The sequence below is a fragment of the Ranitomeya imitator genome, chromosome 3 (assembly GCF_032444005.1).
Source record: "Ranitomeya imitator isolate aRanImi1 chromosome 3, aRanImi1.pri, whole genome shotgun sequence".
In the NCBI taxonomy this organism is placed as follows: Eukaryota; Metazoa; Chordata; class Amphibia; order Anura; family Dendrobatidae; genus Ranitomeya; species Ranitomeya imitator.
In genome coordinates this window covers 197,833,180-197,849,999 of record NC_091284.1, presented here as the reverse complement: position 1 = coordinate 197,849,999, position 16,820 = coordinate 197,833,180, and the positions used below count along the sequence as shown (strand labels likewise).

The following is a 16,820-nucleotide window of genomic DNA, read 5'->3' as shown; positions in this document are numbered from 1 at the left end:
AACAAATGAGAGAGATGCCACACACGCAGGACTGTCACTGAAGCGCAAATGTAAATATTAATCTCCCACTGATTTGTGTTTTTTTTTTTTTTTAAAAAGGAGACTTTAGAAAAAAAAAAAAAATGATTTTTTAAGGAAGAATTTATAAACCAAATAAAACATAAAATAGCCTTTCTAGGGCCCAGTGAGTGAGGACGCACACAGGAGTCAGGAGTGGCACACAAGCCCAGAGGCCAATATTTATCTCCCACTGATTGATTTAGTGATTTTTTCAGGTAGATTTTGGAACCCAAATCAAGCAAAAAAATTAATAGGCTTTCTATGGCCCACAATTGGAGAGAGAGAGAGAGAGATGGCACACCCAGGAGTCAAGACTGGCACACAAGCAGAAAGGGCAATATTAATCTCCCACTGATTTGTTTTTTTTTTTTTTTTTTTTCAGGGAGACTTTAGAAAAAAAAAAAATACAAAAAAATGATTTTTTCAGGGAGAATTTAGAAAACAAATAAAACAAAAAATAGGCTTTCTAGGGCCCACTGAGTGAGAGAGGACGCACACAGGAGTCAGGAGTGGCACACAAGCCCAGAGGCCAATATTTATCTCCCACTGATTGATTTATTGATTTTTTCAGGTAGATTTTAGAACCCAAATCAAGCAAAAAAATAAATAGGCTTTCTATGGCCCACTGAGTGAGAGATGACACAGACAGGGATGGCACTCTAGCAGAAATGCCAATCTTAATCTCCCACAAAAAAAAAAAAGGAACTGTCCTTCAATTACTATCTCCCTGCAGTAATCTCAGCCAGGTATGGCAGGCAGCAATAAGGAGTGGACTGATGCACAAATTAAATAAAAAGTGTGGACAAACAAACAAGATAGCTGTGCAGAAAGGAAGGAACAAGAGGATTTGTGCTTTGAAAAAAGCAGTTGGTTTGCACAGCGGCGTACACACAGCAATGCAGCTATCAGGGAGCCTTCTAGGGCAGCCCAATGAGCTACAGCGCTGAGGGGAAAAAAAAAAAAAAAAAATGTAGCTTCCACTGTCCCTGCACACCGAAGGTGGTGTTGGGCAGTGGAAATCGCTACAGCACAAGCGGTTTGGTGGTTAATGGACCCTGCCTAACGATATCCCTGCTTCTGACGAAGCGGCAGCAACCTCTCCCTAGGCTCAGATCAGCAGCAGTAACATGGCGGTCGGCGGGAACGCCCCTTTATAGCCCCTGTGACGCCGCGGACAGCAAGCCAATCACTGCAATGCCCTTCTCTAAGATGGTGGGGACCAGGACCTATGTCATCACGCTGCCCACACTCTGCGTTTACCTTCATTGGCTGAGAAATGGCGCTTTTCGCGTAATTGAAACGCGACTTTGGCGCGAAAGTCGCGTACCGCATGGCCGACCCCGCACAGGGGTCGGATCAGGTTTCATGAAACCCGACTTTGTCAAAAGTCGGCGACTTTTGAAAATGTTCGACCCGTTTCGCTCAACCCTAATCGTAAACATGTCAAAATCCACAATAGACTACCTCAAAAAGGTGAAAACTGAAGGTTTTACAATGGCCCTCAGTTCCCTGATCTGAACATCATTGAAAATTTTTGGCTAGGCCTCAAATTAGCAGTGCATGCAAGATGACCCAGGAATCTCACAGAGCTAGAAGAATTTTCCAAGGAAGAATGGATAAAAATCTGTCAAAACAAGAATTGAAAGACAGCTGTGGTACTAAGTACTAACCATGCAAGGTGCCCAAGCTTTTGCATTGGCCCATTTTCCTTTTTGTAATTTTTAAAATGTAAAAAGATAGCTATACTTTGTTTTTTTGCCTAAAATACAAAGCAAATGTGTCATCTTTAACGTTAAGCATTTTAGAGATCATTTCATCTTGAACTTGCTTACCTGTTCACAATCACAGTAATTTTGACCAGGGGTGCCCAAACATGGCACTTTATAGAATATGATGACTGCAATATATTAAGAGGATAAAAACTTTGATAGGGAGTGCTTCTGTAAGGAGGTGGCCGGTCCCCTCAGTTGCGTCTTCTTCTTTCGTGTCACCCCTGTGCATCTTCTGTGTTTTGCACCATAATGCGTGACATAGGAGTTTACTGTCTTGATTATAATATGTAAGGTTCACTATGTGTCTTATTATAAAGTCTGTGCTTGTATTATTCTAATGTAATATATATCATTGTATGGTATTGTGCACTGTGAGGAGATCCCCTTTAAATACTGTTAGATCAGGGAAAGCAACAGTCAAACTGGTGGGCTGGGCCAGCAAGAGAGGCTGGACTTGCAGCCACTAGGGGAGAGGAAGCTGATGCTTCCTCAGAACTGCCCGGATACATTGGCCAGGGCAGACGTGCTTTACAGAGAGGCACTGCTAGACCCCCTGGACGGGAGAGGTCTGTTGCCCCGGATTTCAAGAACTCAGAGGAGTCCACAAGACTAAACAGGACTAAGGATTACAACGCAGGCCCCCAGGACTTGGTACAAGGCCTTCGCTGAAGAGGTCTCCGGTGCCAAGATTCCAGCAATTAGACTACTGCAAACTTCGGCTGCTGCGGTCGTTGTGGGTATGCCCACTGCCACAGTCAGGGATAAAGCAGGAAGCCAGTGTTAAAGTTTTCTTTTTATCAACCTTCCATCCATGTTCAAAAAAGTTATTTTCCCTGTTTGAGTACAGCTGCTTTCTGGGCCCTTATTTGCCTGGACTATGGTGACCAGAGAAGAGAAGTTAACTTGGGAAAAGGCTGTGACAGCCCTGTATTGCATGTGCAAGGGGACGGGGTGTCTGTGGACCGTGTTTTTTGGGTGAACTCGGCTATGACAACCACTCCGGTTGCCCTTGTTACACTTCTTTAAAGATCAGCCCCACTATTTTGGTAATGAAAGATTCGAGATGCTTCACTTAAGTAGATTTAAAAAAAATAAATAAATAACAAAAATAATGTATTACCTGGATTCAAAATTTTACCATTATTGATAGATACATTTTCATCATCTTGAAGTGAAAAGATCCGCATCCGACGCAGAAGTTTGTATTGCAGAAATTTCACAGATTCGTTAGATTTATTCTCAATACGTATGAAGACAGTCTTAGTTTCCTTCAGTGGCAGAGGAAACCTTATTCGGCCGTCTGTGAGATCATGCTCAGATTTAATCTCAATCCCGTTTTTGTTCTGGATGAACTCTGGCCTGAAATTAGAAAAATCAGACAGAATTTGGAATATAGTCTTTAAAAAAAAACAAAAAAAAAAAAAACAACCAACAACAAAAAAACAAAAACAAAACACAACAATAAAAAAAAATAAAATAGGTGAATACAAACCGGCTTTTCTTCATCCACTGAATTATCCTTCGTGCTTGTGATCTTGTATAATTGTTCCCAGCTTGAGCAGGTTGAAGAATCAAGGATTCCTGGTTTTGTCGAATAGCTGCATACCCATCAGCCAATACTGATCTTTTGGTCGCAACCTATACAACAATTGTTAATATAACATATACTGATATGTTTATCTGAGATTTGTTGATTTTTTCGGTGTATGCAAATTTGAATTTGAACTGTGAAAGGCAGTAGCTAGACCCCAATTCACAATGACACCCTTTTTTTTTAATATATGCACCAACAGTGCTAATAGCATAATAGTAGATATAATCCCTTTTCATAAAGCAAAACAGAAAAAAGAAATTGACACAAAGAGAACCTGTCACTTGTTTCATACTGCCCAAATCACTGAAGCATGAATCGGCCTGGTTGTACAATTGCAGCCAGGTAGGTTTTTCTCAGAAATGGGAGGAGATCCTTTCAGGGAAAAGTTTGGAGAGCTTCTCTCTGCCCCGGTTGATAAACAGGTCTCTCCCTATGACGCACATGGGAGACACCTGTCAATTAACGAGAGTGGTGCGGAAAGAATCTGGCTAGTGGCGGTGCCAGAGTCGTCTCATCCTCGCCTAGGATCCCAACCAGATCTTCTAATCCCAATTTCTATAAAATGTCAGAAATTTGCAAATCTGGCTGTAATCGTGCTGCCATGCTCAAATTCATGCTGCCTGAATTAAGTGACAGGTTCCCTTTAACTCCTGGGAGTTCTCCAATACATACTAACAAAATAACTTATTCCGGTTTCACACTTCCGTGTTTCATGGTCGCAGTATGGACTGCGGTGTATGGAATGGACGTGGGTCTCCTGCCCCAGACACTCGACTTTGGGTCAGGATACTCAGAGCCGATCCAGAAAATGGGGTGCTCACATGGACTGTGATTCGTAGTAGTATGAAGCTGGCCTTAGGGTTTGTGCACACGGCATCTTATAGACGCCTGTGTACTCACAAGGGTGTTTGAAGCAGAAGACACATCAGGAAAACACCAGTGGAAGGTTTTCTGAAGAGTCACCTTTGATATAATTTCAGTCATTTTCTCAGCAGCTTTACCACCAGTGACTTCCAAATGAAGTTAAAGATCCTATCCCAATATATAGTAGGTATAATAATTTTATTAATATCAAGCACCTCCAATTAGAGATGTAGTATAGTTCTTATGATAAGCCATGTCGCTGACCCCATGTTCAGAGCATTGCAGTAGCTTTGGTATCCATCAATACAACCACTCATATAGTGACAGTAGGTTAGCTGCTAGTGGTTGTAAGTATGGACACCTACTGTGATGCCTGCACATGGGGTAAGCAACATAGCTTATCAGAAGAACTAATATCCTTATATAGTACAGCTGTACTGTATAAATTATCTGCTAAGTCAAGCATCTTTCATTTGTTTCTGTGCAAAATACCACAATCAATTACAACCTGGAAATTGCCAAAAATCCGGTCTGACGATGAGGAGCCATTTATGTCTATTTTCATTCCCCGACCAGTGTTATTCAATGAAGCAGTGCGGATTTGCAAATTTTCTCATGCTGATTTGGCATGAGAAGAAAAGGGGTGGGGGTGGAATATAAATGAATAAAAGTCGCAGCATGTCGTGTTTGGCTGCGTATCACGCACCCATTCAAGTCAATGGGTGCATGCAAAATATTGGACTGCACTTGGATGTCAGAGTGCAGTGCAATTACCACAGATGCCAACAATGGAGGAGATTGAGACATTGCTCCAGTTCTCTCAAATGAGAGAATAAAGTAGAATGAGACATTGCTCACACTGGCAGCACAGCAGGAGCCAAGGGTCACTTGCATATCACGTCCAATGCGCTCAGATGCTATATACCAACGTGACTCTGGCCCAGCATAATACTTGGTGGGAACAATTATTGTCAGAAAATTGCTTTCAGTAGAGAACATTTAGATAATCGGGGTAGTTCAGGCTGAACTGGTTTATTATTGTTTGTATAGTTTATCTAGTGTTTGTTTTGTTCATTTGTTTACTGGAATCCTCCTAAAGGTACCTTCACACATAACGATATTGTTAACGATATCGTTGCTATTTGTGACGTGTTAACGATATCGTTATGTGTGACAGCGACCAACGATCAGGCCCCTGCTGGGAGATCGTTGGTCGCTGAATAAAGTCCAGAACTTTATTTCGTCGCTGGACTCCCTGGAGACATCGCTGGATCGGCGTGTGTGACACCGATCCAGCGATGTCTTCACTGGTAACCAGGGTAAACATCGGGTAACTAAGCGCAGGGCCGCGCTTAGTAACCCGATGTTTACCCTGGTTACCATGCTAAAAGTAAAAAAACACAAACACTAGATACTTACCTACAGCCGTCTGTCCCCGGCGCTGTGCTCTGCACTCCTCCTGTACGGTCTGTGAGCCGGAAAGCAGAGCGGTGACGTCACCGCTCTGCTTTCCGGCTCACAGCCAGTACAGGAGGAGAGCATAGAAGCAGAGCGCAGCGCTGGAGGACAGACGGCTGTAGGTAAGTATGTAGTGTTTGTTTTTTTTTTACTTTTAGCATGGTAACCAGGGTAAACATCGGGTTACTAAGCGCGGCCCTCCGATGTTTACCCTGGTTACCGGCATCGTTGGTCGCTGGAGAGAGGTCTGTGTGACAGCTCTCCAGCGACCAAACAGCGACGCTGCAGCGATCCGGATCGTTGTCGGTATCGCTGCAGCGTCGCTTAGTGTGAAGGGGCCTTGATTTCCGAATGACATGCAAAATTTGCTTTCATCAGAAAAAAGTACTTGGGACCACTTAGCAACAGTCCAGTGCTGCTTCTCTGTAGCCCAGGTCAGGCGCCTCTGCCGCTGTTTATGGTTCAAAAGTGGCTTTACCTGGGGAATGCGACACCTGTAGCCCATTTCCTGCACACGCCTGTGCAAGGTGGCTCTGGATGTTTCCACACCAGACTCAGTCCACTGCTTCCTCAGGTTCCCCAAGGTCTGGAATCGGTCCTTCTCCACAATCTTCCTCAGGGTCCGGTCTCCTCTTCTCGTTGTACAGCGTTTTCTGCCACATTGTTTCCTTCCAACAGACTTACCATTGAGGTGCCTTGATACAGCACTCTGGGAACAGCCTATTTGTTGAGAAATTTCTTTCTGGGTCTTACCCTCTTGCTTGAGGGTGTCAATGATGGCCTTCTTGACATCTGTCAGGTCACTAGTCTTACCCATGATGGGGGTTTTGAGTAATGAACCAGGCAGGGAGTTTATAAAAGCCTCAGGTATCTTTTGCATGTGTTTAGAGTTAATTAGTTGATTCAGAAGATTAGGGTAATAGGTCGTTTAGAGAACCTTTTCTTGATATGCTAATTTATTGAGACAGGTTTTTTGGGTTATCAGGAGTTGTATGCCAAAATCATCAGTATTAAAACAATAAAAGACCTGACAAATTTCAGTTGGTGGATAATGAATCTATAATATATGAAAGTTTAATTGTAATCATTACATTATGGTAAATAATGAAATTTAACACTATATGCTAATTTTTTGAGAAGGACCTGTATATATATACACATACATAGATAAGCTATCTTTAAATCTTCAGCTTAGCGAGTGTGAATGAGCTGAGTGTGACCTGAGCTTAAGTGTGAACGGCGGTAAGGGCATGTGCACACGCTGCGGATTATTCCGCGGATTTTTCCGCCGTGGATTTGGAAAATCCACAGTGCAAAACCGCTGCGGTTTTCACTGCGGATTTGTGTGCAGTTTCTTCTGCGGATTCCTCTGCGGGTTTTCAACTGCACTTTCCTATTGGTGCAAGTTGAAATCCGCAGAAAGAAGTGACATGCTCCTTTTTTTCCGCAGAGAACTGTGCACTGCGGATTTTGTTTTCCATAGGGTTACATTGTACTGTACACCGTATGGAAAACTGCTGCGGATCCGCAGTGGTCAAATCCGCTGCGGATCCGCGGGAAAATCCGAATCGTGTGCACATACCAGTGTGACTTGTGATTCAGTGACTTTGGATTCAGGGAGTTTCCAAGGGAGGAATTACAGAATTTCTATCTGTATTTTATTAATACTTTGTATTTATTTTTTTATTTAACTATTCTGTCTGGTGGAATCCCCATTAGGAAATGTGGTCCACTATTTTTAATGCCATCCAGAGCGCATCTAGCCACATGTATGCAGTCCTTGATCAGCTGGTCGAGGGTGCATACTGCTGTGCGAGATGTGAGTACGTTGTGCATTTCGAAGCCCAGATTCTGGATCTAAATGTGAGGCTGGTAACACCGAGATCCATAGACAATATGGAGAGGAGACTTCTGCTCACAGAGCAAATGCTCAATGGGATAGATGAGGGGGGGGGGTATGGTAAGATGGAGCTGCAGGACAGTGAAGCAGCAAGCTGGGTGACTGTCAGAAGGCCAGGTAGAGGGAAGAGTGCCAGGGAGGCTAGTCCTGATCTGGTTCACCCCCAATAAGTTTGCTAAGTTGGCAGATGAGGGGGGTGCCAGTACAGGGGTAGCACTGCTGAAGCCAGGCATGTCCTCTGAAAGCCGGAGGAATGAATGCTCCAGTAAGGAGGGAAATAGGAGAGCAGGGCAGGCCAGACAGGTGCTGGTAGTGGGGCACTCAATTATTAGGGGAACAGATAGGGCAATCTGTCACAAAGACAGGGATCGTTGAACGGTGCGCTGCCTACCAGGCGCTCGAGTTCGACTCATCTCTGATTGGGTTGACAGATTACTGGGAGGGGCTGGTGAGGACCCAGCGGTCATGGTGCACATTGGCACAAATGACAAAGTTAGAGGTAGGTGGAAGGTCCTTAAAGATGATTTCAGGGAATTAGCCTGCAAGCTGAAAGCAAGGACCTCCAAGGTGGTATTTTCCGAAATACTGCCTGTACCACGCCAGAGAGGCAACGGGAGATTAGGGAAGTTAATAAGTGGCCCAAGAACTGGTGTAGGAAGGAGGGGTTTGGGTTCCTGCAGAACTGGGCCGACTTCTCATTTGGCTACAGGTTCTATGCTAGGGACGGGCTGCACCTCAATGGGGAAGGTTAAGCTGTGCTGGGGGAGAAAATGGCTGGAAGGTTGGAGGAGTGTTTAAACTAGGTATTGGGGGGGGAAGGGTATTCATTTTATAGGCGGGGAAGATAGTGCAGACAGAGACCTGGGCACAAATAAGGAAGTTGGGGGTGGCATGGGGGGGTTAGAACCATTAATAATTTAAGAAAGAATAGAGGTGCAGAAAGGAACATCAAGTGCATGTATACTAATGCCAGAAGCCTTGCCAACAAAATGGATGAATTAGAATTAATGTTGTTGGAGCATAATTATGACATGGTGGGGATATCTGAAACATGGCTGGATGAGAGCATGACTGGGCTGTTAACTGGCAGGGCTATAGTCTGTTCAGAAATGACCCAACGAATAAGCGAGGGGGAGGGGTGTGTCTATACTGTATGTAAAATCATCCTTAAAACCCATCCTTGCCGTCTCTGCTTCCAGCACTGTGACTGCCGGCCGTAAAGTGAAAGCAGAGCACAGCGGCTGTGCTTTCACTTTCACTTTACGGCCGGCAGTCACTGAGTGCGGGAAGCAGACGGCAAGGGACCTGACGGACACCAGAATGTAAGTATGTGCTGTTTGTTTTTTTTTAGTTTAACGCTTGTAACCAGGGTAAACATCGGGTAACTAAGCGCGGTCCTGCACTTAGTTACCCGATGTTTACCCTGGTTACCCAGGGACCTCGGCATCGTTGGTTGCTGGAGAGCTGTCTGTGTGACAGCTCCCCAGCGACCACACTACGATTTACCTACGATCACGGCCAGGTCATATCGCTGGTCGTGATCGTAGGTAAATCGTATAGTGTGACGGTACCCTAAGGGGTGATCTTATTTAAATATATAAATATATGAGGGGACAGTACAAAGACCTTTCTGATGATCTTTTTAATCATAGACCTGAGACAGGGACAAGGGGGCATCCTCTAGGTCTGGAGGAAAGAAGGTTTAGGCATAATAACAGACGCGGGTTCTTTACTGTAAGAGCAGTGAGACTAAGGAACTCTCTGCCGTATGATGTTGTAATGAGTGATTCATTACTTAAATTTAAGAGGGGACTGGGTACCTTTCTTGAAAAAGTATAATGTTGCAGGGTATATATACTACATTCCTTGATAGGGCGTTGATCCAGGGAACTAGTCTGATTGCCGTATGTGGAGTCGGGAAGGAATTTTTTTCCCCAAAGTGGAGCTTACTATTTGCCACATGGGTTTTTTTTGCCTTCCTCTGGATCAACACGTTAGGGCATGTTAGGTTAGGCTATGGGTTGAACTAGATGGACTTATAGTCTTCCTTCAACCTTAATAACGGTGTTACTATGTACAATTGGTGGAGAAAGGTTGAACTTGATGGACCTTGGTCTTTTTCCAATTTATGTTAAATGCTCTACAGACCCAAAAGAAAAGTTACCACTAGTATTCTTAAAACTATATACATAAGGAACAGAGGTTTGGCAATTCTGTTTTATGGAGCAATGAAACAGAGCTGAAACTTTTCGGGCCTATGGATTAGAGCTGCAGAATGTCTACGGCCAAAGAACAAAGCAAATGCAGAAAAGAAGACCCAGCCTACTGTGAAGCATGGTAGTGGCTCTAGAGCCACTTTGCTTCCTCTGACACGAAAAACCTTCAGTATGTGGAGGGTAAGAGGAGTTGCTCAAGTATCAAGAAATCCTAGGACTCATGCTTACCCTAGTAATGGCATAATTGGACCTTTCAAAGATAATAATCCCAAGCATTCCTCTAAGTCCACAAAAACTTGATGTTAGAAGTACTGAAAGATTCTGCCATAGATACTCAAACACAATTCAAAATTTTTCATGGGATTTGAAGAAGGCCTTCTCAGTATGCAAATTGATTATGTGATCACTTGAAAAATGGGGAAATTTTTATTTATTTTAAAGGTGCTGTTATGTGGATACCTGTCTGAATCTCAAAATCCATGTGGACTCTTAGTGTACTGTCACACTAGACGATATCGCTAGCGATCCGTGACGTTGCAGCGTCCTCGCTAGCGATATCGTCCAGTGTGACAGGCAGCAGCGATCAGGCCCCTGCTGGGAGATCGCTGGTCGGGGAAGAAAGTCCAGAACTTTATTTCGTCGCTGGACTCCCCGTAGACATCGCTGAATCGGCATGTGTGACACCGATTCAGCGATGTCTTTGCTGGTAACCAGGGTAAACATCGGGTAACTAAGCGCAGGGCCGCGCTTAGTAACCCGATGTTTACCCTGGTTACCATCCTAAAAGTAAAAAAACAAACACTACATACTTACCTACCGCTGTCTGTCCTCCAGCGCTGTGCTCTGCTCTCCTCCTGTACTGGCTGTGAGCGTCGGTCAGCCGGAAAGCAGAGCGGTGACGTCACCGCTCTGCTTTCTGGCTGCCCGGCGCTCACAGCCAGACCAGAGAAGCAGAGCGCCGAGGACAGACAGCGGTAGGTAAGTATGTAGCGTTTGTTTTTTTACTTTTTAGGATGGTAACCAGGGTAAACATCGGGTTACTAAGCGCGGCCCTGTGCTTAGTTACCCGATGTTTACCCTGGTTACCGGGGACCTCGGGATCGTTGGTCGCTGGAGAGCGGTCTGTGTGACAGCTCTCCAGCGACCAAACAGCGACGCTGCAGCGATCCGGATCGTTGTCGGTATCGCTGCAGCGTCGCTATGTGTGACGGTACCTTTAAGATGCTGTTTACATCTCTTTATGTGAACATGTTTGGCATATGAGTCTTACTGTAATACTTGCACACAATTGCAAGTACACAATACACACACCTTTTATACATACATAAGCACTATATTATCTACAGTTTTGATGTCCTATTGACAGTGCTGTAACCAATGATTTCAGTGGATCTCAGTGTATGGCACTAACCAATGAGCTTCCACACTTATATACCCTAAAAAGAAATATTGATTTCCATAAATAAAATAAAAAAATAAAAAATCTGCTTAGGGCAGATATATTTGTATATAATGCCAACAGACCAAAGATAGCCACAAAGAAATCCAATACTTCCTAGTCATTCCCAATTGGTGGTCCTACCTGACCACAGAGGTTGGCACCCTATAGTTTTATGCAATTGACGCCCCCTACTCGGTGGCATCTATTCCTGTCGTGCCCAAAATTTCACTATACATGCTACAGAAAAGATATATATCTTGGTACTGTGTTAGCCAGTAGATAGAAAAATATTTAGAATTGAGAGTCCTCAGTGGTTGATACCTTTTAATGGCTAACTGAAAAGATGGTAAATTGCAAGCTTTCGAGACTACTCAAGTCTCTTCATCAGGCAAAGACTAAAAGAAATTCTGAAGAATAACATATTTATGCACAACATAGCACACAAAAAAAAAGGGAAAAACCATGGATAAGACAGGTGACATGAAGCAGAGTTACCATGATTGATAAACAGTTATGTCCATAAATGTTGGACCAGTTCCTAGATGAGGAATGTTTTATTGTCGTCTGATTGGGGTCTGGTTCTGTTGTGATGACCCCTCATTGTCTGAGGGGCAAGTTCCTTAGTTGATGTAAAAAGACATAAATCCATGCGACACATTCATTCCTCCACTAAGGCTGGGCTGTCAAAGGTCATCATCAGTTTATATTCCCATACTCTTCTGTCTCTGAGATTTGAAGCTACCTTTTAACACAAGTAATTTCATGTCCATAATGTTATGATTTGGGAGACAAAAATGTATTGCCACAGGTAGATTCATTCTTTTTTCTCTTATTGTGTGGCGGTGAGAATTCATTCTTGTTCTAAGCTTTTGCCCTGTCTCCCCCACATACAGACCCCCAGTTGGACATTTAGTACAAATAATTAAGTAAACCACATTAGAAGTGTCGCAGCTGAAAGTACCTGGTATCTTGTAGTCCTGATGTGAATTGGGGATCTTTATCTTGTCCGTGGTCATAAATGGACAGGTTTTACATTTTTTCTGATTGCAAGGAAAGGTACCTGAAGCTGTTGGAGAGGACAGGGAGCTCTTTACAATGACGCTTCTTAGATTTGGGGGCTGCCTAAAACACAGTAGTGGGGGTCTGGAAAAATGGATTGTAAGCGGGCATCTTTTTGCAGCAAAGGTTGTAATTTCCGTGCAGCTCCCCTTAGCACCTCCAGATTTGGATTGTAGTTAACTACTAAAGGTATCCGGTTATTTTCTTCTTTAGCTTTGTAATGTAGAAGGTGATTCCTTGATATTCTGGTGGCTCTTGTAATCTGGTTTTCAATTGTTCTTGGATGGTAGCCCTGATTCAAAAAGGTCTTTCTGAGGCGACCAAGGTGTTCATCCCTATCCATTGGGTTGGAACATACACGATTGTATCTGATGGCTTGGCTGTAGACAATGGAGATTTTTTTATGTGTTTTGGATGGAAACTGTCCCATTTAAGGTATGTTGGACGGTCGATTGGCTTCTGATACAGGGATGTCTCTATTTTATTGTTCTGCTGCTTAATGATGGTGTCCAAAAAGTTAATTTCAGTACAGGAGTAGTTGAGTGTCAAGTTGATGGTAGGATGAAATTGATTAAACTGTTCATGGAACGTCTTTAGCTGTGGTTCAGACTCTGTCCAGATGATCAAAATGTCATCAATGTAGCGGTAGTACACCAGAGGCCTGATAGGACATGAGGACAAAAAGTCACTTTCAAGCTTGGCCATGAAAAGATTTGCATACTGTGGGGCCATTTTACTTCCCATTGCTGTGCCAGTCCTCATGTCCCATCAGGCCTCTGGCATACTACCGCTACATTGATGACATTTTAATCATCTGGACAGAGTCTGAACCACAGCTAAAGACGTTCCATGAACAGTTTAATCAATTTCATCCTACCATCAACTTGACACTCAACTACTCCTGCACTGAAATTAACTTTTTGGACACCATCATTAAGCTGCAGAACAATAAAATAGAGACATCCCTGTATCAGAAGCCAATCGACCGTCCAACATACCTTAAATGGGACAGTTTCCATCCAAAACACATAAAAAAAACTCCATTGTCTACAGCCAAGCCATCAGATACAATTGTGTATGTTCCAACCCAATGGATAGGGATGAACACCTTGGTCGTCTCAGAAAGACCTTTTTGAATCAGGGCTACCATCCAAGAACAATTGAAAACCAGATTACAAGAGCCACCAGAATATCAAGGAATCACCTGCTACATTACAAAGCCAAAGAAGAAAATAACCGGGTACCTCTAGTAGTTACCTACAATCCAAATCTGGAGGTGCTAAGGGGAGCTGCACGGAAATTATAGCCTTTACTGCAAAAAGATGCCCGCTTACAATCCATTTTTCCAGACCCCCCCCCCCCCACTACTGTGTTTTAGGCAGCCCCCAAATCTAAGAAGCATCATTGTAAAGAGCTCCCTGTCCTCTCCAACAGCTACAGGTACCTTTCCTTGCCATCAGAAAAAATGTAAAACCTGTCCATTTATAATGACCACGTACAAGATAAAGATCCCCAATTCACATCAGGACTACGGGATACCAGGTACTTTCAGCTGTGACACTTCTAATGTGGTTTACTTAATTATTTGTACTAAATGTCCACTGGGGGTCTGTATGTGGGGAGACAGGGCAGAAACTGAGAACAAGGATGAATTCTCACCGCCACACAATAAGAGAAAAAAGAATGGATCTACCTGTGGCAAAACATTTTTGTCTCCCAAATCATAACATTATGGACATGAAATTACTTGTGTTAAAAGGTAGCTTCAAATCTCAGAGAGACAGAAGAGTATGGGAATATAAGCTGATGATGACCTTTGACAGCCTTAGTGGAGGAATGAATGTGTCGCATGGATTTATGTCTTTTTTCATCAACTAAGGAACTTGCCCCTCAGGCAATGAGGGGTCATCACAACAGAACCAGACCCCAATCAGACGACAATAAAACATTCCTTATCTAAGAACTGGTCCAACATTTATGGACATAACTGTTTATCAATCATGGTAACTCTGCTTCATGTCACCTGTCTTATCCATGGTTTTTGTTTTTTTGTGCGCTATGTTGTGCATAAATATGTGATTCGTCAGAATTTCTTTTAGTCTTTGCCTGATGAAGAGACCTGAGAAGTCTCGAAAGCTTGCAATTTGTTACCATCTTTTCAGTTAGCCATTAAAAGGTATCAACCACTGAGGACTCTCAATTCTAAATATTTTACTATACATGCTAGGAATTATTTTATGGTTGCTAATCATGCATGATGCGAATTGTAACATCACTGACCCTTTTAAAAAGGTCAGAGGTGACATCCTGTTTAAATGTATCTGAGGAAGAAGCTGGATCAACTCCGAAATGCTTAATACCATAAAAACACTATTTGTTCAGCTTTCATCCACTGGCAGTGCCTGCAATATCCCACAATTTTTTTTCTGATTCTCAAAATGTGCATTCTAGTTGCAGCACTACATACCTAGGAACCAGTGTAAAAGGCCTGTCAGCTGGAGGTTCCCCACCCTTGCAATAATGCAACAAGACAGTGGAAGGTTTGACGCAGTAGTGTGAACACAGCTTAAGGCTATGTGCACACGCTGCGGATTTTGCTGCGGATCCGCAGCGGTTTCCCATGAGTTTACAGTACAATTTAAACCTATGGGAAACTAAATCCACAGTGCACATGCTGCGGAAAAAAACACGTGGAAACGCAGCGGTTTACAGTCCGCAGTATGTTAATTCTTTCTGCAGATTCTGCAGCGGTTTTACACCTGCTCCAATAGAAAACTGCAGGTGTAAAACCGCAGTGGAATCCGCAGTAGAAACAGCGATAAATCCGCAGTAAAAAACGCAGTGGTTTTGCACTGCGAGTTTTTCAAATCCGCTGCGGAAAAATCCGCAGAGGATCATTCTACGTGTGCACATACTCTCAAAAGGGTTGTCCATCACTTTCTAACATTTTAGTTTGCCAGCAGAAAGTAAAATTCTAAAGTAGGTGTGGCAAGGTGGTGCAGGTAAGGATGTGGACAAATACTTTGCCATGGCAAGCGAGCAGAATATGGTCTTCTCCTCTTTGCCTTTGACAAAGGTAAGATGTAGAATTTCAGCAATTTTTTTTTTAAAGTAGCATCCTTTTGAAATTCAGGCCCACATGTCATAGTCAAATCACAGGTTTTTATTTATTTTTAATATCTTTGCAAAACTCTGAAAGTTTGCTGAATCACATTGAGGGCAGTACAATAGTATGATCTGTCATAGGGTGGTAGTGTGTTAGAAATCCTATAACATAGAAATTATTTAGTGGAAAATAGCACACCTGGCTCAGATGAATGGAGTCTCCTTTTCTGGAAAGTTTTCCTGACATCTTAAGGCCAAAAAGGGCACCAGAACAATTTGGTAGAACATCATACCTAGTAAGGAATTTAAAACACAAATTAAAAATCAGCTTAACCATTTTTAAATTATTACACAAGTAATTCTATAATTATTCTGTAATTAGAATACACCAAAACACACATACTGCCAGTGTTGATTTTTATGAAACAATTTTTAGATATTTTTTTTTACTCAAAAGCACCAAATGTCAGTGCAAAGGTTTGACAGAGTGGCAAGAGGGAAACGAGGCTAGTTTAGTATCTGAAACTATTTGAGCCCTCCATGATACTGGAGAACCTCAACTCACTCTGCACCCTTGTCTGGCTGCACTGGAAGCATTTTCTACACATCTACAGCCCATCCCTGCATCGAAGTATAATTTATAGGAGGGTGGCATCTCACTATTCAGGTCATGCAGCAAAAAAAAAAAAGAAAAAAAGAAAGGCTGGAAGAATGCACAGAACCAGAGACCAATGTGGCCTAGACATGCGATACAACTACACAACAGAACTAGGAAGCGCAGATACCAGGATAGAGCAAAGTCCCGTATGGAGGCACCAAAGGATGTGTAGGAACGGCAGTGTTATGTGAATATACCCCTAAGTGAATGGGCCAAACTGCAGAACCAGATATGGATACATGTTTTTCTTTTTTAACAAGCAGCCGTCAATGTACCCAAAAGTTACGTTTCAACTAAGAATTTTTGACACATTTTACAGTTCCAGCAAAGTGAAAAAAAATTTATAGAAATCTCATGCCCATTGTTTTTTTTTTTTTTTTTTTTTAACTAACACTCTGTGTAAGCAAACCTGTGTTAGCTGTTGTAAAGCATTAAAAAAAAAAAAGTAAATTATATATATATATATATATATATATATATATATATATATATATATATATATTTTATAGAAATATCAATTGTGCCTGCTGTGCTTTTTTTTTGTTCTCCCCCACTGTGACCTAAACTAATCTACATTGTGGGTTTTACATTTTGCAACATGTCAATATCCATTTCTCTTAAGCTATTCTGCGTTTTAGGAGCGTGACATACCAACAAGAAACAAAACATGGAATCAAAAACTCTAATTAATTA

The 16,820-nt window shown here is 42.6% G+C and overlaps 1 protein-coding gene across 1 annotated transcript in view; it reads right to left on the bottom strand.

Moving 5' to 3' along the window:
• The window catches only part of MOV10 (Mov10 RNA helicase), a 154,875-nt gene that overhangs the window by 111,814 nt on the left and 26,241 nt on the right, over positions 1–16,820 (bottom strand). Inside the window, exons 3-5 of the mRNA XM_069761738.1 lie at positions 15,669–15,762; positions 3,325–3,470; positions 2,953–3,191 (exon numbers count right to left, since the gene is read on the bottom strand). Of these exons, the coding sequence (XP_069617839.1) occupies positions 2,953–3,191; positions 3,325–3,470; positions 15,669–15,762 (479 nt within the window). The remainder of the gene's footprint in view (positions 1–2,952; positions 3,192–3,324; positions 3,471–15,668; positions 15,763–16,820) is intronic.